This window comes from Penicillium roqueforti, assembly GCF_015533775.1.
Source record: "Penicillium roqueforti strain LCP96 04111 chromosome Unknown scaffold_08, whole genome shotgun sequence".
Taxonomy (NCBI): Eukaryota; Fungi; Ascomycota; class Eurotiomycetes; order Eurotiales; family Aspergillaceae; genus Penicillium; species Penicillium roqueforti.
Genome location: NW_024067572.1, coordinates 304,675 through 325,582, shown reverse-complemented (window position 1 = coordinate 325,582; position 20,908 = coordinate 304,675). Strand labels below are relative to the sequence as shown.

The window sequence follows — 20,908 nt, the reverse complement described above, 5'->3', positions numbered from 1 at the left end:
GCTATATAAGCACCAACTCTTTACTTCACCTTCCCGGGCCCAGCCGGCCGACACCACGCATGCAAATGCCTATTAGGATAGTAAGCTGCAATGCACTCTCGCCATTGCATATCCTCGGCCGTTGTGCCGTCAATAGTCATGTCAAAGTTCCGAACCATAGTCGCGAAAGCGATGTACATCTCCGCCCAAGCCAAGTTCATACCGAAACACATACGCGGCCCCCGACTGAAAGCAACGAGCCAGTGATCCAATTCACTCTTCCCATTCCGGGCACTTGCCTGATCTGAACTCTCCAGCCACCGTTCCGGTCGGAACATAAGCGCATCCGTACCCCATACTTCCGCGCTCTGATGCACATGTAAGATAGCCATCCCCACCACCGTCCCACCGGGGATCTGTTGCCCTGCTATCACAGCGCCGCCTGGTGGTACGACACGCGTTAGCGATACGCCAGATGGAATAAAGCGCAGAGATTCTTTGATAGTTGCCGTGAGGAGTGGTAAGGTCTCGAGATCTGTCAAGGATGGCTGTTTGTCGATGTCGGGCCAGACAGTCAAAATCTCATTTCTCAGCTGTGTTAGCAAAGTCTGGTTTTGCATTGCATGCCAGTGGCCCATGAGCAGCGTGTCGGCTACTGTGTTGGCGCCCGCGAAGATGAGTGTGAAGCCTTCGTCATGTAGTTCTGCTAGATTCAGGACTTCCTTGCTCCGGTATGATTCTGGGTCGAGCATTCGGTGAAAGAGGGTCTGGTGTGGCACGGTATCTAGCTTCGAAGGGCAGTTTAGGACGATTTGAAGCTGTTGTTGGACGAGATCCCGGACCTGGTATAGGCGTGGAGCTAGTTTCTGGGCGTTTGGGATAAGGCGCATGACTAGGGCCGGTGGAACGGTGAATATGAGGTCTCGTATCATAGGGAAGTTCTTCATGAGAGGCAGCATACGAAGGCTGGCGTCCATGGCTAGAATGAGAGGGTCGCTGAATGCCGGCGCATCCAGGGCGTTTACGCAGTTGCCGAATGTGAAGCACATTATAGTGTCGAGAGTATAGGAACGGAATGCGTAGAGTAGGTCGATAGATCTTTTTGTGGCATTTGTCTGGGCGATAGAAGATGCAAGACGATTTGCCTATTTAGAAACCGTGAATTAGCAATGGATAAAAGGTAGGTTGCCAGTGAACAGAAGCAAAGCAATACTCACGTTTCGCCAGACGAGATGCTCAAGACTATTTATGGCTTTCTTGGAGAAAATGGGAAGAATCACCTCCCGTCGTTCTTTTGCCTGAGCATATTTCAAGAACGTGAATGACCCAGATGAGACTCCGGGGGTTCGATAAAGACCCGTGTCCTTGTCCCACCTTTTGCTGCTATGATAGATATCGTGGAACGCGCCTGGGCTTCCAAAATGGAGCTGTGAGAGGTAAGTAACCTGTTTGAGCCCTATAACCCAGAGAGGGAAGTGTAGACTGCTGGGCTTATGAATACTCACCTCGTTCGGCGCAACGCGGACAATATAACCTATTAAATGTCAAGAGGATTTCTCATAGATACCATTCATTCATACCGTATTTCTTATGGAGAGCAAAGAGCTCATGAACCGCCGACTCTTGTTTTATAACTTCCTTGTATGCTTTCCAACTCGATGTGGCTCCAGCCATCCAAGGCCCCGGGAATTTTCGCAGTGGATGAAATAAGACATTGTATACAACTCGACCCAAGCCATAAAGACTGGTAGCTGCCAATAGAAATAGGCAGAATAGTGCAATCGCCGTCATGTTTACTGAGATATGTTTCTACCTATACCAAATCCAAATAATGGAAATGACTTTAAATATATAATTCGAACATAACATAAGAAACTCCGAGCTCAACTGAAATGTCTCCGGCTGACCATTTTACCAAGCGCCGCCATGGCTGCAGGGACGTCTCAATTGGGACGTAAGAATCTCACGTTTAGCCAAGTCATGATAGAGCGTTTCTTTGTGTTGTAGAGCTAGCAATAGCCGGCGAGGGCAAGAGTTACTACAGCGTCATCTTATACCTCTAAGTAGGGGAGCTACATGGCTTCTTTACATAGCACAGCAATCGGTTCTGGTTTTTGCTCAAAAGCATCAGCGAGCACTCCTACTTCTCCTCCTGTTCGATTATCTTTAATCTCTTTCATTGGGCATACCTACTGGATTGCAACGTACTTGCTTTGTCTCGTCATCCATTGTCAATTTACTTGATTCTGAAGTCTTGCAAATTGGGCAAAATGTAATTCTATGGCTATGCGGGATTTGAATGGTTTTGCAAGCCTCCAGGGCTCCACAGTCTGCCATCATTATTCGGCGCCAGCGCCAATGTTGACTTTTTTAATGGTTTCATTATACATCTTCAAATTCCTCATCGTCCTCATCAGATTCCTCGGCCTCCTTCTTAACCTCAGCCTCAATTTTAACATCAGGATCAGGCTTGATATCAGGATCGACCTTGATTTTCTTTGCCGCAGGTCCATCGTCGGCAGGCGCAGACGGAGTCCCAATTGATGATGGAGGGACAGTAGCGGCCGGTTCGTGTTCACGCTTGGTGCCAGCGCCCCCAGAAGATGTGGTAGGGGCACTTGTAAGACCGCCAGCCATGGCGGGCGTAGCCGGTCCGCTTGGACCAGAGATCCCCTCGACGTCCTCAAAGTCTTCTTCATCTGAATCATCTTCTGCACTACTGGCATCTGCTTGAGCCTGCAGTTCCTTCTCGCGCTCCATTTCAGCGTAGTACGCGGCGACCTTGTCGTCCAAAGCATCCAGACTAGGTTTTTGGTCCTCGTCCACAAGCTCAGGCTTCACTACAGTGCCAACGTCGGTCTTGATCTGAGAACTGCCAACCTGGGATGCATTGACCGTAGAATGTGTGTGCCAAACTGGAAGTGCGTTTTGCTTCTCCAATGCTGCCTTACGAGCGGCCTCATCGGCCTGCTCGGCAGCACTCTTTTCCTCGCTTGAGGTGAGGGAGATCTCCAGTGCAGCGGCATCCGTCTTGGCATTAGGACGTGTGATATCCTGGGCCTTGGGAGGAACAGCAATCGCGGCACGGACTGGGTGTGTATTCTGGTTCCGAATAACCTCCACCTTGTGATCCCACGCTGTTTCAAAATCATTCGGCGGAATTTCGACCGAGTCAATCTGCTTGAGCAGTTTGAGCATGTTATCTAGCTGTGCCATAAGCTTACTGTTTTTCTCGTGGCCCGTACGGTCCATCCCTTCCGCGCCCTTGACATCCTCCGTCCGTTCCAGGATGGCGCCGCAATTTTGACATTCGAACCCTTCATCTCCAACCAGACTCAATACATCCAGTTCGGTCCATTCGGATTTGCATCGTACGCAGATGTATTCCTTGCGCTCTTCACTCGGTGTGTACTGCGCTTTGATGATAGCTGTCAACTTGGAGACTTTGAATTTGATCGCATCGACAACCGGGTGTAGGGGGATGTAATAATATTCGCGATTGACTGGGCGAGTAGAGCCATCGCGGATCTCGGCGCGTGTGCTCCTAAAATCAAAATAGAACTAGATCAGCTTTGTGTTTTGCACCCTTTGTTGTAGATCACGTCAGGGAGAAGTGACATACACTCCGATCAAGCGATCCTCTCGAAGCTTGGCGCAAAGCTTGCGAAGATCTTTCTGTTGCATTCCCATCAAAAAGGCTAGATCCTCAGCGTGAAGACTGTAGCTGGTCAGCAAAGTGACCAATCAACAGAGATCAACTCTCATCATACACTGAATGTAGAAAGAGCGCATCAACGACCAAGATGTGACGGGTCTCGTAAAATGCTCGCGCCACAGTTCGGATAAGTGTCTTTGAAAGCTCCATGTTTGCAGAAGCTTCGGAGCAAAAGATGGTAGTCGGGAAGAAGGTCGGAAAAGAATTTAACTGGAGCGCAAGGCGATAAGTCGCAGTGTTCAGATAGTGGACAAGACAAGCATGCTTCAATCAAAGGCAGCAAAAGGAGTGAAGGGGTCCACGAGAGAATTATAGTTGCGCTTGAGCGACAGACCGCGCTGAAGCAATTGATTGACTGAACAAGGACAGTTGCAATTCCGGTTCAAAGCGCGGAGCTTCACGTCACATGCAAAGTTGATTCCTCAGGTGTAAATATGACCATATATGGCTAGTCTGATTTATCTACACACTAGACCGTTATAGGACTAGTGCCCATATCAGGGAAAAGATGAACCGCGCGTAAGGCGTAGTCGAAGACAAATTGCCCCGAAAATTGATTTCATGTGTGCCTCGATTCTCCAACGGAACCTTTCTGGGATCCTAACTGCGCCTATAGGTTCAATTCTAATTCGATCGCTTCCCCACAACACCAGGAACCACACTGTTAGTCATCAATTTTACCGTTCTTTCTGGCGCGACCCATCTGCACCTCGTGCGGAGCTATCAGAGATCTTCCAGCGGATACAATGGCCGACAACAAAGGAACAGGAGGCGGAGGTGGTGGAAGGCGTAAGAACCGCGATATGGGGCGAGCGGAATGGAGGTATGTTGCGTCAATTGTAACCTCCCGTTCTTCGCATTGTCGGCTAACTAATTAAGTCGCCAAGCGATAGATAAGCGACAGCGTCATGAAGACAAGGCCGAAGCCAAGCGTCGCAAGATCGAGAACGGCGAAGATGTCAGCTTGCCGATCTACGCTACCCAATTCTCCAAGGAGGAGATCGACAGCGAAGAGCGCCGCCCCAAAAAGAAGGTTGCGCTTCTGATGGGGTACTCGGGGACTGGATACTCCGGGATGCAGTTGTAAGTCTTTTCTGCTTCGGTGTAAGGTAATATCCTTGCGCTAACAATGTTTGGTATAGGAACGAGCACCAACGCACCATTGAAGGTGATCTATTCACGGCCCTCGTCAACGTCGGCGCAGTTTCCAAAGCCAATGCGGCAGATCCCAAGAAATCTTCCTTCGTCCGTTGTGCCCGCACAGATAAGGGTGTCCACGCAGCTGGAAATGTTGTGTCACTAAAGATGATTGTCGAAGATGAAGATATAATCGGGAAAATAAACGCTCAGCTCAGCCCCCAAATTCGTGTCTGGGGCTACGAAGTGACCAGCAAAAGTTTCAGCTGCTACCAGATGTGCGACTCCCGAGTTTACGAGTATTTGCTGCCAAGTCACTGTCTCCTGCCGCCTCACCCAAGCACCTATCTTGGAAAGAAAATCATCGAGCTTGCCGACAAGGCAGGCGAGTTGGATGCAGTCACGGCTCGACAGGAAGAGGTCGCAGGCTATTGGGAAGAGGCTGATATAGAGTACATCAAGCCGATCTTAGAAACCCTGCCTGAAGACATCCGCCGCATCGTCGAAAAGTCTCTCTACCTAGACGACTCCCGCGATGCACTCCAACCCACAGAAGAGAAGGATGTCTCTTCGGCCCCCGCCGAGCAACCCGCGCAGCAGGAGACCAGCGATCAGCCCATGACTAAACAGCCGGCCGACGCAGAGGCCTCAAAGCCCTTTGTCATGGACCCCCGTCAAAAAGCCATCGCCGATGCCATCAAGGCCATCAAAGCAGCATACCTCACCGCCAAACGAGCCTACCGCGCTCCCGCTTCACGCATCGCCCGCCTGCAAGAATGTCTCGACCGCTACGAAGGTACGAAGAACTTTCATAACTACACGATCCAGAAGACGCACAACGACCCCTCGGCGAAACGGCACATCAAGTCATTCAAGGTGAACACAACGCCGATTATCATCGACGGCACGGAATGGCTCAGTCTGAAAGTCCATGGGCAGAGTTTCATGATGCACCAGATCCGTAAGATGGTCGCCATGGCTACGATGGTTGTCCGCTCAGGCTGCCATCCAGACCGGATCACCGAGACCTATGGTCCTGAGCGCATTGCTATTCCCAAAGCGCCTGGTTTGGGCCTCTTGCTTGAGCGGCCTATCTTCGACGCGTACAACAACAAGGCACAGGGTCTTGACCGTCAGCCGATCAATTTCCAGAAGTTTGAGGTGGAGATCAATGAGTTCAAGCAGCGGGAGATCTATGATCGAATTTTCCGGGAGGAGGACCAAAGTGCTGGGTATGTTATTATTCCAACCAACGTCCTCGTTTGATTTCACATTAAGACGGCAATACTGACTTTGACTGTAGCTTTGGTTCTTTCTTCAACCATATCGATCACTTCCCCGCAGGTTACTTCCTCTATGTTACTTCTGGTGGCATTCCAGCGACTAAACTCGCAACCGCACCTAACGCTGCTGACCCCGGCAGCCCCAAAGCTAAGAAGACTCGCGGCGCTCCGCGGGCTCAGCAGGATGCACTTGCTGCTGTGGAGGTTGAATCAGAAGATGAGGGCGATGCTCCAGCTGGCGGAGAGCAAGAGGGTTAATCAAAATAAAATAGAGATACGTGTTACTCTTATCATTGAACAAAATGAACAAAATGATGCGCTACGAACTTTGTTGAATGCAATCCACTCAAAGATTTGAAATCTCAAGACAGAAACTATTTATCTCAATGCTCGGAAATAGTCTTGCGAAATGCATGTAGATGAGCTGTCCGTCCAAAGCCACCCTTCATAGAAATAAATCCCACTCCGGCTCACCATGAGCAAAAGAAAACGCCACGAACAACCACAATCATCATAGGGCGAAAAACACAGCAAGAATTCGTAAAATCCGTGAGGTATGAGGATTTGCCTTTGATCACATGCACACATCGTGCTCGCTGAATCCATTGACATCGCAAAAACGCATGGGAAAGAAACACAACAAAAAGCAATTTGCAGCGGGAAATGCCATTGTCTTAAGGAGATCCAGCGACTCCCATCTCGGAATCAGTTGCGATCACCGAGTTTGCGTCCCAATCTTCGACTGAGGCTACGTCCGATTCTAGGGGTATCGGGTTAGATGATGTTCCAGGGCCGTTCAGGAGGGATAGATATTGAAGCATACCAGAAGGCGGGTCATCGGGGACATCTTCGAGCGACATCGATTTAAGGAGGGAGATGAGTTCTGAGAAGAGTGTGTTAGTGAGACTGCAAGAACCCTAGGTGTAGATACTCAAACCTACCATTGGCCTGTTGAACTTCTTGCTGGTCCGCCTCAGAGTCGTCGTAAAAAGTAGCCAGACAATAGTTGATCACCGGGGTAATATTTTCAAGTAGTCTGGCGTCGATATGACTGATCTGATCGGTCAAGAATGCCGATTTGAGCCGCTCGATGCATGCGTTCGGCAGCCGACGGCAAAGGCTATGGCGCCGCTCTGGTGTGATAATGGTCTGCCATTCGCCATTCTGTTCGGAGTCCGCTGTGTTGCCTTCCACGATCTTATCGTTAAAGATCGTCTCTTCGAGAATATTCTGCATATTGCGACGGACAGTCTCGTCTTTATCAATGAGCAAGGTCGGGGCCCAGACTGAGATATTGTCAAGAACAATCTCTGCAAAATTCGCAGAGTCCATGTTCAGCCGCTCGTTGGTACTACGGCAAAGACACATGAAGAAGTCAATATGCTCCTGGCCGCCGCTATTGTCAATGCTTTCGACCCCCTTGGCAACGAAGTCGATCATGTCAATGACCCGCCGCTTATCCGGACAACGCTGGCAGAACGTTGTGGCTGCCTCCAGGAATGGTGTACACTGGATAGCGGGTTCTAGTCTGACACCATTCTCCAGTGTCAGTTGAATCGAATCCAACAAACCTGCATCAGGCTCTCCGTCTAACAGGACTCCTATGATCGCGCGAGTAGTCTGGCTCCTCGCAAGAGTCTCATGCTTCAGAAGCTTCAGCAAGATAGACAGAGACCCATCATTTTCAACAGGCTTGATGAGTTCGATTTCTCTGATGCTGGTCGAGAACTTGCCATTCAAAAACCGCCGTTGTCCGCCAATGGGGGTTGGACGGAGCGAAAGGTCAACGTGCTTGAAGAATACCAAGCACAATGACAGCAAAATCAGATGGTTGAACCGACGTCCTTTGTTCAAGAGGCGCACGTAATTGGGATACCGGATCCGCAATTTCTTGCTATCTTCTTCATCGATCCAGAGAATCTCCATACATGTAGCGAAATGGCCTTGATCGAGTAAGACCTGAATAATCTCCGGGCCATAGTTGCAAAGCTTCAATAAGAAGCCAAAGTAGTCGTCCCAAACTCGTAAAAGGGATTGAACTTCGGCCCAGAGAGCTGTCACCATGGGCACAATTTGCTGAATAGCTTCATCGAATCGGTCGCGCCATGAGATTCGTTCATCTTCGTTGAGATCCTGGCATGTCGACATCAAGTGGAGATGTTTCAGGGAATAATTGATCAGCGAAATTCCCTTGCTTCGGATTTCTGCGTTCTGCGTCTTGATCATAAGATTGTACATAGAAGTTGGCCGATTAATAACCCACTCAAGAGCCGATTGGGCCGCATTGGGGCTTTTGTTGATCATGTCGACGAGTTCGCTGTAAACCTCCTGGTGTCCTTGGAAATATTTGGTACGTGTCACCAATTGCTCAATAGTGTCCATTCCGACATTGATGGCCAATGACTCTGCCTTAGTCTTGTCGGTATCCTCCGTTGCCATGTCGGGCCACCGCTGAAGCAATCTGCCCACGAAGTATGCGTATTGTGGGTCCAGAAGGCAGTAAATCCGAATGAGCATTTCGTTGTCCATTGCAATGTAGTTCTGGGTCGAAATTGATACGGGGAGGTGTATGGGGAGGTCGGGCTTCGTTGGCTTGAAGATTTCTTTGGACTTCTCAATTGTGGACACGCGTTGGTAGAACAGCATATATGCATTCCAGACTTTGCTCTTAGAGGCTCCATTCATGTACTGCGTCGTCTCATTCGGACCACCAAAGCATTGACCTGCGATTGTGCTAGGGTCAAATTTGCCGACATCGGAGTCGTTAAACTCGACCCAATTGGCTTCGCCGCCAGACGAGGGGCGTTCAAGGGTATACGAGTAGTAATGACCCGATTCAGCTGTACCAGTGTGGACAAGAACCCCGACCAATTCAAAGATGTCCGGCGCAATGGTCTGCTCCGGGTCAGAGAGATGCTCGACGGTGTAGGGAGTCATGTCGATGTGGTGAGGAAATTGGAACTCGTCATTAATCTTGCTTCTCAGCATATGTACCATGTCGAAGTCAAACCGCTTCAGGTGGAAGATCAAATTATCAGGAACATCTTTCAGACAAGCACTAAATAAGAGTCAGAAAGTCGGTTTGTGTCACTATATCATTATCACTCACCGCTTCACGGCATCTACATGCCGGCCACATGAGGTACAAGAGTACTTGTTATCTGAAGGCTCATTAGACTTCGAGCTCCCTTAGGGGCGCAGTATTAACTTACCTCCCTGCATCACCTCGCCTGCCACGTAGGCCCGCAAACTGTCTTCGAGGGTCGCCTTCCCCTTGATCTCGCATTGAATTGCGGAGAATGGCTCAAGTCTCTCCGAGATATGATCGCATTCCATTGACTTGATTTGCTGAACAAGCTGCCCTCCATAGAAAGACCGGAACTTCTTCTTCTTGTCGGCATCGAGAACCTGAGCTTCCCAGCGGTCAAAGAGAAGGTTGTAAAACTCATCGACGTCCATCTGGACGGTCACATCAATCTCCTCGTTGTCGTATGTGAGAATACTTTTCACAAAGTCTGAGGGCTCAATGCTCTTGCTCCAAGTCTCCTGCATCCATGTAAACAGTCGCTGGGTTTCATAAAGTAGCTTTTGGGAGATTCGATCGGCTATGGGGAGATTCAGGATAAAGTCTCGGAACTCGATATTCATGAAAAGCTGCGTCATGAGAGAGTTGAGGTAACATGTGTTCGAAAGATTTTTGAGGCCCGCATAGCCTTCCGGGGACCGAAGCATCAACGATCTATTATATGCATATTCCAGATAAGGGGAGTCTAGATTTGCGGTTAGTTCAGTGTGAAAATAAAACGCAGTGGGCAAAATTCCGTGATGCTAACCTCGTGGAACATTTGTATTGAGGAGGTCCAAAACTTCACAATAAGTCCGATCGTTCTGCTTGCACAACAGGCTCACGACATTGTAAAGGCTCGAGCGAGTGTAGCTGTGCATGACTGGAATCTGTGGGACTGCATGTTCCACCGTTTCTGGAGAGAAATCCGGGAATAGGTACTTGTTGAATATTTCTTCGGCGATGTTCCTAAAACCCAGTTAGGCATGTCTGCATACTTGATCGGACGGGGAAGGAAGACATACAAAGTGTTTAAAGTGATGCCCGCGGCGTTGCCCAATTCCAGACACCATTCTAACAAAGCAGAGAACCCTATGATCAAATTGTCTGCTGGCTCACGCCCAACAAACTAAAAACCATTAGTAAACAGTATTTGTTGGTCTTCGGGGATGAAAATACCTCTTCTGTTTGGTGAGTGAGCATAACTGCACTCCATTGTTGAAGATACTCGTTGAAGATCAAGTCCCGAGGCGATTTCTGAGCGACTGTGCGGAACATCCATAGAGCAGCGTGGAAGAACTCTTCAGACTGGGGAACATGCTCAACGGTCCTCGGGATCACTTGCAAAAATGAAGACCACAGAGTGGCAAGCATGTCAATCCGGTTGGGGTTTTCCATAGTAGGGGTTTCCATCTCGGGTTTTTTCGTAGACAGCTTGAACGGTTTCAGGGGCCCGCAGATTATCTTCAAGCGTTCCAGGATATCAGTCCGAATTGGCTTTCGATTTTCTTCCAGGAGTAGAGATAGGATTAAGCGATCAAACTGGGCATGCTGTTTGACAGCGTTCCAGACATTAAGGTCGCGCAATGAACCCTCGACTAAGACCGCAAAGGAATTGCAAATCAAGCTTTGGGCGCATGTACAAGCCGGTGGATCATTGGGACCACTGCGGCCAATTTCAAGCAAGTCAAGAACGCGTCGGACCAAAGACATTGGATCGGCAATAAGAACGGACTCATCGTCAGTCGGGCGATACACTAGGTCACAATTAGTTGGCCGCGGCCCATTGACTGAACAATAATTAATATTCGACATACCGGATATAGCCAGTAGAAGACATTCAATGGCTCTAGTAGCAAGCACAGTAGTTACCGAGTTACCGGAGAGCGAGCTGAACAGTTCGTCTGACGTCAGGAAAGCAACTAAAACCCGATTGCTATGAGACACAAAAGCTTGGTCTGGAGACATCTATGACGATCTTAGCAAGAATATCATTCAACCCAGAAACGGTTAACTCACCTCTGCAGCCTCTTCGTGGAGACACATCGATAGTGTATTCAAGGAGTACAAAGCCTTGAAAGGTCTTTGCAACGGGAACATGTCTTTCTCGGTATTGCTGTTGGATCGAACAAGTTCGAGGGCCCGCACTTGAGGTGGGAAGACCACCAAGAAGTCAATAATCTGCAAAGTGTCAGTATCAACATCCCGCTAGAATAAGAGAGCCAACGGGATTATACCTGTCGAGCCAAATCATCCTTGAGGTCAAGCATATCATACAGCTCGTCGAAGTGCTTCAGCACTTCGTTGTCCACTGCTGTCAGAGACTGCGGTCTCCCGGCCCACGTGATTTCATGGGCATCAGGGGCCTTCCGAAGAATCAGTAAACCTGAAGATAGCTTCAGGTTTTTCACAAGTGCCTCTGGATCTTGTAGCAACTCGACCTTCTGTCCGCCAAGGATAGCTGTGAACTTCGAGAATCGGCTCAGCTGCACAAGCATTTCTACAAGCTCGGCAGCCGTAGAGAGACCACCAATGCGCTTTGAACATATCTTGGACATGGAAGCGCCATTGAAACATTGATATCGAAATTCGATGGGCTCGCCTTTCAGAGGACGTTCCGGGAGGGTGGGCGGAGAGCCACGCGGGGAGCTGTACTGTGGGCGAGTTCGCAATCCATGCAGTAATTGGCGAAGAAAATGTAGAGACCGGCTGAACATAAGTTCGTCCGTTCCGACGTCTTGATTGGAACTGTCGATATCCATAGAAACTTCGACATTGGTTGTTCCGTTGCAAGAAGGTTTCAACGCGACAGCTGCAGACTTCAGTTGGTCCACGCAGCGATTGACGAGTGCAATATGAGTAGCGTCGATAGCCGACCGGGGGGATCTGCGAACAATACCGTGGTCCAGATAGCTATCGATGGCGAATTTAATCGCCTCGGCTTCGATCGATTGCGGAGGTGCCGTCAGTATGAAGTTCCAGATTCGATCCATTCCAGGAATAGATATGACTTCATTTTCCCCAACAATGGGAGGTGACTTGATTCGAATCTCGTAGTGAACCGACTGTTGAGCGAACCATAATACCTCGCGCGAGTAATCCTTAGGAAGCACATCTGGTAGATACTCATGAATGCATAGTTCAAGAAACGGGTTCTCTTTGGTGGTACGGTTGGTAAGATCAACCATCATTTTCCAAATCGTTTGACGTTCCTCAGCAGCCAGGTTCTCGGACATGAAAATATCCTTCCAGAGTGTGTTCCCGAGATCAGGTGTGATTGTTTCTGGGGCCAGATCAATAAGACGCCGCAGGATTTCCACCCGCGAAGAAAATCCATGCTTTGAAGACGGATCCTTGAGCTTCGCGTAGTCTTTGGTAACGAGATGGTGAAGTTCGATTATCACTAAGCGCGTCAAGTCGAAATCGGTCGCAAGTTTCCAAAGCTCTCGTGCGTCATCACGCGGTACTAGTGCATTCAAAACTTGGATACTGCCCGCAGTGCATTCATTCATCTCCGCAATGTCTTGAATACAGCGCTCATATGTCTCTGCCATGTCGGTTTCGTTGAGTCCAGCCTTGATGAACTGTCCCAGCTGCTCGCTTCCAAATCCCTGCATAAGTTCCTTTTGTTCCAGAGGCAGGTCCTTCGCTCCAGAGCTCTCACGGATTAGGCGGATACAGAGCTTTAGTGGAATAGAATCGATATGCTCCTCGCCGGACATGTTACGATAGTCCCGATCGCGATCCGAGTGCCGTTCGCGCATACGAGGCACCAGCTGCTCACAGAAATCGATTATGCGGCTGTCGAAGCGGTCTAAGGGAAACTCAAGCAATTTTGAGCACACATAGAGCAACGCTTTAGACCTCGACGGATGCATGGCAAAGGTCCGTGCGAGCATGGACATGACCTCACAAACAGTACGATCATCTTGACTCTCGGTGACGGTTTTCCAGATAACATCCGTGTCATGGTCGGTGTATTTCGCCGTCACAATCAGGAATCCGAATATGTTACTGCTGCGGCTGATCAGCTGTGGGTGTGAGTCAATCCCCACGAGGTAATCGAGGATCTTGTTCTCCCGAAGATATTCAACCAAATATTTCAGGAATGGCGACTCGATGCCATCGCGGTTCTGGGATATATTTTGACCCCAGATGCTGACCAGATCCGATTGCATCATTTCCACGCCGTGGACACGAAGCTCCATTCGACCTTCCATGATTTGCTTCTTTAAGGTATCGAATTTCCACGTCCAAATGACACACAAAGCAGCTTGCTCTGCATCTGCCTCCTCAGGTAGTTGAATGGACAATTCCTGGGCAAGTTGGAGCAAAAATTCCGAGTAACCAAAGCAAAGGAAACGGTAGCTGCGGAAGATTGGGGTCAGGAGACTATCGCTCAGTTCACTGGTGGCCAGTTGCGACTTCTTTGCGACAAATGTGTTGTATACTTTGTCAATTTCTCGAACCGTTTCGTAAAAAGGCTGGAGGCTGGTTGAATCGATAGGCAGGTCAACGGGAGAATCAGAATCACCATTTTGGTTCCTCTCCGTGTCGCATTCAAACAACGCTAGCATGTTGACCAAAGGGCCTGACAGCATGGTAACGATTTGCGGGCAATTCGGAAGTAATGCAAGCAGGTGCAAAGCGTATTGAATGAGTGCGCCGGGTGCATCAAACGGAGGAGCTGAGACCTGAGCTTTTAGTCGAGCAGGGAGATTGCGCGTTTCGGTGCTAAACTGATTTTCCAGGACCCGGAAAAAGGGAATTTGGTCGCTATGGAATATCCAAGGGAAGCTATGAAGATATCGTCGACAGGTGCTTGGAGGCATTTCGATGTCACCGCCATCTTCGTCAACAGCCCGGAGAAGTGTGGTGTCCAAGCGAACAAGATGAAGGACAATGCGAGCATAATCGAGAAGATATTGCTCGAAGAAGCTCGAGATATCTTCAATTCCATCTAATTGAAAGTCTTGTTGTCTGCGCAAAAGACGGTCCAGGACGGAGGGCAAGTATTCCCAGAAATCTAGATCGGCCGCGAATTCCTCGATTGTGAGGCGATCAAGATCGTGCACACAAGTGTGAAGCCATTGTTTTATTGTAACAAGCGCCGTGCCTTCGCGTGGGTGTCCTATTGGCTGTATTAGTATTTTGCCCAGGTCTCGTTGATTGGAGTCTCTTATTACCAAATTCAAGCATATCACCAAGCGCCTTGAAATTCTCTCGGGGTGTCATCTCAGTGTGTACTTTAGGGAACGAGTCGGAAAGAGGAGCCACGTCTTGGATTTCTATCACTTCGGGCTCATCCTGATCCCGCACCACTTGGCCCAGTGACTTCCAGTTTGAGGTATTCGGGTCTTGATTGATATCTTCCGGTTCAGCGACTTCGATTTGAGGACTTCGGGATGAGGAGGGCGAGGAGGAAAGTGAAATGGGATTGGGATTGGGAGCTGTATCGGTATCTGGTAGAAGCTCTAGGTCGCTGCCGGAGAGCCCAGCGTCGGAAGGAGGGAGGTCTGGAGCCATGGGAGATAGAGGAGATTTTGTGTTAATGGTGACTTTGTTAACCGGATTTCCAGAATCCGAGGCCTCATCCATGTCGGAGGCAGGTGCGACGGAGGCAGTACGCGAGGTTCCATCCAACGACAAGGTCGGACTGACGCGACTTCCACTGTCGAGACGCGGACGTTTCCGGGTCGCCTGAGGATCAAGATCGTCCATAGAGTCACTGATGAATGGAGATTCTTCGATCAAGGGAGTGTGAGGTGGGGTGTAAGAGCTATCTGGCGGGGGTACAGCCATGTCATTTTCCGCACGTAGTGGTCCCAGGGTAGTTGAAACAACGCGTGAAATGAAGGTGATGCGAGAATGAAGGTTGAAGAAAAAGAAGGTTGTGAGTTTAAGAAAAGGATTGAGTGGGAGAAAAGTAAAGGTCTTTAGAAAAGATAAAGCGGTCGACAGCTTTTCTGGGGGACGCGCCAGGACCAGTGACGTTGTTCTGTGGAGAGCGTTCACAAGATGGTCTCTCTTAACAAAGACACAACCAAGCTCCTGGAGATTGATTATCGCGTATTTGCATGGTACATTGCTTATTGCAGTTTGCATAGAAAGAAGAGGGAAATAATTCGATTACTGTGCAGTTTGTAGCAAATGTGACTGCCTATCTACACTCTTATTCCAGCTATATAAAAACCGATATAAAGCACCAAAGATGCACAGCCCCTTATGCGGCCTTATGCATCGAGTCTGGACTCTTGGCGTCTATCGTGGTATAATGAATCCTACCCAATTTGTCAAAGGTTTTGGAGAGTCATTCTAGTTAATTATCATTATCTATATCGCTGTCTGAACTAGGCGTGCATGACGTCCATGTAATCTAGACGCAGTTTGATCCCTTTGATATTCGATAGATGCAAGTAGCCAGAAAGTCATATATATCTCTATACTATCTACCAGTCAATGAATAACACAGGGTCAATCACTCTTTCATTGTCGTTTCAATCCGACGAATGATCCTAGCTGGGTTACCAGCAGCCACATGAAAAGCGGGAATATCCTGGTGCTAAAGTCAGCATGATTATACAATCAGGCTATCAGAAGGTGCATTCAACATACCTTGGTAACAACACTGCCAGCTCCAATTGTCACACCTCTGCCAATAGTGATGCCAGGAAGTACAGTCACATTCCCGCCGAGCCAGCAGTCCTCTCCGATAACAATCGGCTTGCCAGTCTCAGGGCCTTCAGTGCCATTGCGCAGGGCAGGGTCAAGCGGATGAGTCCCCGAGAACAAGCTCACATTGGGGCCAAACAAAGTGCGAGCCCCAACCGTGATGGGACATGTGTCAATAAAGACGCAGTTAAAGTTGACGAAGACGCCCGCTCCAAGCTTGACATTAAACCCGTAGTCCACATGGACCGGAGATTCGATCCAGGGGTCCTGCGCGAAGAGAGCTTCATCAGCTGCGGGGTCATCTAGCTTTGGTGGCAGAGGGGTCTGGTCGTCGGCGATACTATATAATGGTTTAGTATAAATAGTATACTTCTAGGATGAAGTAGACCTAAGCCTCAGCTTGACCGCATCACCCACTCTCTCCACATTTCAACAAGACGCCGACGAGGCACCTCGTCCGACTTATTGAACCGATTACAGGCCCACTTGCAGCGCGCACGGGCAGCGATTAAGTCCGGTGTGAAGGCGCGAAAGAGCTCGCCGCGAAGCATCTTCTCTTTCTCGGCAGGCTCTGACATGGTTGTGATGGTCATAGCTATCTCGAAGAGAGGAGAAAGAGCGAAGCTAGGCACTAGCTTGTAATTCAAGCTACATTGAGGTATTAGAGCTCTAAAGCCGAGGCCATGTGGGCCCGGGGTGAAATGTCCACCGTCATGTCGGGGGAAAAAGTCCGCGGGTGCCGATGCGAAACAATACAATCTTCTTGAGATTGTTCTCAGACAATGAAACTCCCCCCTCACCAACACACACTATTTAAATTCCACTAATTCCCTCGAAATGCCCGATTTTCGAACCAAATAAACACATCAAGAAGCAGCCCCTTTCTTCCCAAGCAATTCTCTATTTCTTTGACAATGCTCGCAACAAGCTCCGGCGCAGAGCCAAACAAAGCCCTGAACTTCACCCACACTTCGAAACACATCTCACCACCCGGACCTCCAGTCCACGACCGCACCAACAGCAATATATCCTTCCCTTCTTCCTCCGATGCCTCAACCGACACGCCCGATGCCGATACCTCAATCTACCCGGACGGCAAGATGTCTCTGGCGGGAATTTCGCTGCGCGCAATGCTCCTCGGCACCAGCCTCGGGCTATCAGCAAGCATGGCATTGTTCCTAAGTACCGTGTATCCAAGTTCACTGTGGCGCGTGCCGTTCTTCGTCGCCTCACTGAGCCTGTTCCACTTCCTGGAGTTCTACGTGACGGCGCAATACAACACGCGGTATGCGACTATCTCCGCGTTCCTGCTGTCATCTAACGGATGGGCGTATAATGTTGCGCACGGATCTGCCATCGTGGAGTGCATCGTGTCGCATGTTTTCTGGCCCGGGCAGACTGCTGCTGGGCGGATGGTCACTGTGACGGAACCGTTTTTCGGAAGCTCGGTCTCGCTTCTGCTTGTCGCAGGCTTTGCGCTTCTATTGATCGGACAGATTGTTCGGACTATTGCTATGGCGCAGGCTGCTAGTAACTTCAATCATCATGTGCAGAGTCAGCACCAGGAGGGTCATGTTTTGGTTAATACTGGGCTTTATCGGTATCTGCGGCATCCGAGCTACTTTGGATTCTTCTGGTGGGGTCTGGGAACACAGTTGATACTAGGGAATATGGTTTGTTTTGTTGGATATGCCCTCGTGTTGTGGCAGTTCTTCTCGAGCCGGATCAAGCGTAAGTTGTCTGTCGGTTTTTGCGCATTGGACCTCTTGCTAACTGATTTACGTGATTGCAGGAGAAGAAGCTTACTTGATCTCCTTCTTTGGCGACGAGTATGTTCAGTACAGAAAGGCTACCCCGGTTGGGATCCCGGGAATTTAGTTGCTGAACGTTACATTTTCAAAGATGATGAGTCGAATAAATACCAAGAACACACTAATATTAGTATATATGAAAATGTTCAGAACTAGACTTGATCGATTAGAAGTATGGTGTATGGTATAAGGTGTTACCGCACCCGTTGGAGCCGTAGCTTCAATATTGCAAGCTATCTAAAGTGACATCATTATAGCTTACTTTCAGGCGCGACACCTCCAACCGCGCCACTCATGTAAGGTCCAGTATCATCAGACTCCCCCGGGGCGGTCTCGGCGCCGAAAAGGACAAGCTCGCGCCCACCTTCAGTGCTCCACCATGTAATACAGCAGTAAGATCGATCAACATCCATCTCGCCGCCGGCTATAGCCTCCCAGAAACGATCGATACAAGCATGTCGCATATCGCGGTCGGTAATTGTGTTGATCAATTGTGCTGCTAAAGGCAACCATTCTTTCAGATCATCGACTAGGAGGAATGGAAGAGAATCGATGAGAGCAAGGGTCAGAACAGCCTGCTCAGAGACGGCCGGACTCAGGCTCATGTCTGGATTTGGGCCCTGCGCAGGGATCGGTGTAGAGGAAGCGTTCAAAGCACGATCGTGAACAACTTCCAGCAAGATTGAAGGGAGAGCGGGTTGGCTATTCGCCAGAGGAGAAGGAGGTGCTGTAATTTGGATGACAGTCTTGAACGCAAGGCGGAATTGGCGCGCAGAAAGGTTAGTAGGGAAAACCTGTGGACGATTAGCAACTACTTTCGTATAATAGCCAGGATGAAACTCACAGCGAAAAGGTTTTCTATATAAAAAGGCAAGTGTTTGGCAGCTAATCCCGAGTTGTGGGGAATAGCGAAGACAACAAGCACTAGGCTGTGAGCAGCTTCGAAAATCTCCAACAGAAGACTGTTAGCACCGGCTGCGAGATATGGAAAAGCGGCGGATAGTAACAGTTCCTCGTTCGTCCCTGGGGATAGGACAAGAGGGAAATGCTCTGCCACATTCAAGAAGAAAAGATCCAGACATCGTTCAATTGGGTGAGCAGGAATTTGTCCTATATCGCTTGGCTTAATGCTTCTCAGGAAGTTCTCGGCAAGAGTGGGATATTGGGAGAGGATATCTATGGCTGCCAACATAACGAACGTCTGCTGCGATGAGGCATTCTGGCCAATCCGAGAAGAGATGAAATACATGTTGCGAAGTATGTGGAGACATTGCATCGATAGGTACGGGGCGCCTGACAGGAGCATAGTTAGTAAAAAAAAAAAATGACACGACTCGTCTGTAACTCACTACTGTTGGCGGCAAGAGCTGGATCATTGATAGTTCTCCCCAGTACAGCCCGAAGTGTGATAACCACCGAATATAAGCAATTTCGCAACAGCTTCCAGAGGGCAGGAAGCGTAATGTCCCGGGATTCAGAGTCTAGGAACTCTGCTTCTTCCGCAACATCAATCTCAGACAATTTATTCTGCCGCCATTGAACCATGAGTGTCCGAACAAAACCCGCTAGGTAATCAACAGTCTGCGCAACAATTCGCGGATCCCGGACATTATCAACAGAATGCGCGATAAGACGAGACAAAGGCCCCAGAGTGGACACAAGCGGGCGAGCAGCTACTGCCGAGATAATAGCAAATGTGGGAGAGTTGGCCGACCAGCGAAACTGCTTCCCGGAGGCCTCAACAACATCCTGATCAATAGATCCCAGAAAATAGCCACCGTCGAGGCCCTCCGAAGACAAGTATGATGACTGAATCATCGCCGGGAGCAAACGATCATAATCCAGCGTGCTTCTCTCGGAATCTGACAGCAGCTCAAAAGTGTAGTTCAAGACCATAGTGAGGCACTGTCCATCAATCCCAGTCTCAGAACCAAGCTCCTCCAGCGCTAATTGCGCCGCTCTCACAAGCGCCATCTCGAGTTTCACCCGAATATGTCGTGGTAAGCCCCGTCGGTTTTGTCCCTCGAATCCCATCAAGATTCCGCCCAGCAGCAGCGTATGCCTCCACCGCGGGGACTTATCATCGGCGCCCTCAGCGACCGCCTTAACCCACGCCTCGTACTCTATCTTTCTATTCCGCCCGTACGGAATCCGGGGTTCGTCAGTAGTATCATTCTGCAAGACGGCGATGGCGGCGGTATTGAAGACGCTAAGGATCTTGCGACATGATTGGAGGTCGACGGGGTGGCTCCAGAGCGAAGGTGCAGTGAGGAGTTGTGAGGAAAGGAGTGTCAGGTTTAGAGGATTCCCTAACATTGAAAGGAAACTGGTAGCCGTGGGAAGCAGACTGAGAATTGGCCTGTTGTTAGTCTAATATTGACCTCATTGGGGTATTTGGCTCTTACGAAGCGGCATCTTGGAAGCTGGAAGTCGCCTGCAGCGACCGTAGCAGCGTAGCTAATGATCTTTCCGTGGCCATTTCAACACTGGAGGTGATAGGGATGCTCCCAGACAAGAGTCTCTACATCTCTCAATGGGTGAGATGAAGCCGAGGTCCGGGTCCAGAGCTAAATACGGGGGGCATCCACCACGAAAGGCTGACCAATGATATGGAGCTAAACAGTGCAAACAAGCATCGTCATCTCCGAGAGTCTCTTAGACATGCGGTTTTTGTTGATACGCTAGCAACACATATGGTCAAAGTGACTGTCCCCTGCTCACGTGTCATGCTTTGATGATTGATTGCTGAAACGGCGCAGCTATTTCTCCATGGCCAACAATCGCGTCCCGATTAACTACGAAGTGCCTTCCTTTCCGTCATTGTACGATCCCCTGCCGGCGCATCATCATCAAGCATACTACCTATACTACACGAAGGACATCTGGCGCTTCACACTTTTCTGGACGCTGATATTCTACGGAGCGACACATCTCACTGTTGCTGGGTGCGCAGTACTGACCCATTTCCGTAACTGGAATGTGATATGGATTGTGCCGTTGGTGTACATCTTTATTGCAGCGCTTGAGTCGCTTCTAGCCGGGAGTATAATTGGAGTTGTGTAAGTTGGTTGCTTGACACTTGGCCTCCCGAATGATTAGGTAGCTAACGCTTCTACGGTGGATAGCCTCGGCGCGGTGTATGAGGCAGGCAATTTCAGGATGTCAACTTGGCTACCGATGATATGGGGCGGTGTCAATGTGATGGTTCTTATTGTCACCAGCTTCCCTATGCAAGGTGGCCTTTGAA

At 49.4% G+C, this 20,908-nt stretch overlaps 7 protein-coding genes across 7 annotated transcripts; 3 read left to right on the top strand and 4 right to left on the bottom strand.

Annotated features, from left to right (window-relative positions):
* Window positions 1–20: 20 nt before the first annotated feature.
* On the bottom strand, window positions 21–3,844 carry LCP9604111_4198 (putative transcription factor TFIIE complex alpha subunit; the record flags this gene model as incomplete). The annotated part of the gene is made up of 5 exons (XM_039071870.1): window positions 21–1,124; window positions 1,197–1,406; window positions 2,368–3,523; window positions 3,602–3,697; window positions 3,750–3,844. 5 exons carry the CDS (start codon window positions 3,842–3,844, stop codon window positions 21–23), a joined length of 2,661 nt encoding a protein of 886 aa, XP_038929760.1.
* A 596-nt stretch (window positions 3,845–4,440) lies between these two features.
* On the top strand, window positions 4,441–6,372 carry LCP9604111_4197 (pseudouridine synthase PUS2; the record flags this gene model as incomplete). The annotated part of the gene is made up of 4 exons (XM_039071869.1): window positions 4,441–4,517; window positions 4,574–4,777; window positions 4,837–6,063; window positions 6,135–6,372. The coding sequence occupies 4 exons, from the start codon at window positions 4,441–4,443 to the stop codon at window positions 6,370–6,372; spliced, it is 1,746 nt and encodes a 581-aa protein (XP_038929759.1).
* A 416-nt stretch (window positions 6,373–6,788) lies between these two features.
* LCP9604111_4196 (uncharacterized protein) lies at window positions 6,789–14,899 on the bottom strand (the record flags this gene model as incomplete). Its single annotated transcript, XM_039071868.1, has 12 exons — window positions 6,789–6,874; window positions 6,938–6,997; window positions 7,056–9,172; window positions 9,224–9,275; window positions 9,327–9,884; window positions 9,948–10,147; window positions 10,204–10,307; window positions 10,358–10,935; window positions 10,996–11,146; window positions 11,198–11,359; window positions 11,416–14,309; window positions 14,365–14,899. 12 exons carry the CDS (start codon window positions 14,897–14,899, stop codon window positions 6,789–6,791), a joined length of 7,497 nt encoding a protein of 2,498 aa, XP_038929758.1.
* Window positions 14,900–15,656: 757 nt separating this feature from the next.
* On the bottom strand, window positions 15,657–16,428 carry LCP9604111_4195 (sugar O-acetyltransferase; the record flags this gene model as incomplete). Its single annotated transcript, XM_039071867.1, has 3 exons — window positions 15,657–15,734; window positions 15,794–16,190; window positions 16,268–16,428. 3 exons carry the CDS (start codon window positions 16,426–16,428, stop codon window positions 15,657–15,659), a joined length of 636 nt encoding a protein of 211 aa, XP_038929757.1.
* A 336-nt stretch (window positions 16,429–16,764) lies between these two features.
* On the top strand, window positions 16,765–17,728 carry LCP9604111_4194 (protein-S-isoprenylcysteine carboxyl O-methyltransferase; the record flags this gene model as incomplete). The annotated part of the gene is made up of 2 exons (XM_039071866.1): window positions 16,765–17,581; window positions 17,643–17,728. The coding sequence occupies 2 exons, from the start codon at window positions 16,765–16,767 to the stop codon at window positions 17,726–17,728; spliced, it is 903 nt and encodes a 300-aa protein (XP_038929756.1).
* A 184-nt stretch (window positions 17,729–17,912) lies between these two features.
* On the bottom strand, window positions 17,913–20,140 carry pex8 (putative peroxisomal membrane protein Pex17; the record flags this gene model as incomplete). Its single annotated transcript, XM_039071865.1, has 4 exons — window positions 17,913–18,455; window positions 18,506–18,954; window positions 19,011–20,008; window positions 20,067–20,140. 4 exons carry the CDS (start codon window positions 20,138–20,140, stop codon window positions 17,913–17,915), a joined length of 2,064 nt encoding a protein of 687 aa, XP_038929755.1.
* A 290-nt stretch (window positions 20,141–20,430) lies between these two features.
* On the top strand, window positions 20,431–20,907 carry LCP9604111_4192 (uncharacterized protein; the record flags this gene model as incomplete). Its single annotated transcript, XM_039071864.1, has 2 exons — window positions 20,431–20,720; window positions 20,787–20,907. 2 exons carry the CDS (start codon window positions 20,431–20,433, stop codon window positions 20,905–20,907), a joined length of 411 nt encoding a protein of 136 aa, XP_038929754.1.
* Window position 20,908: the final 1 nt, after the last annotated feature.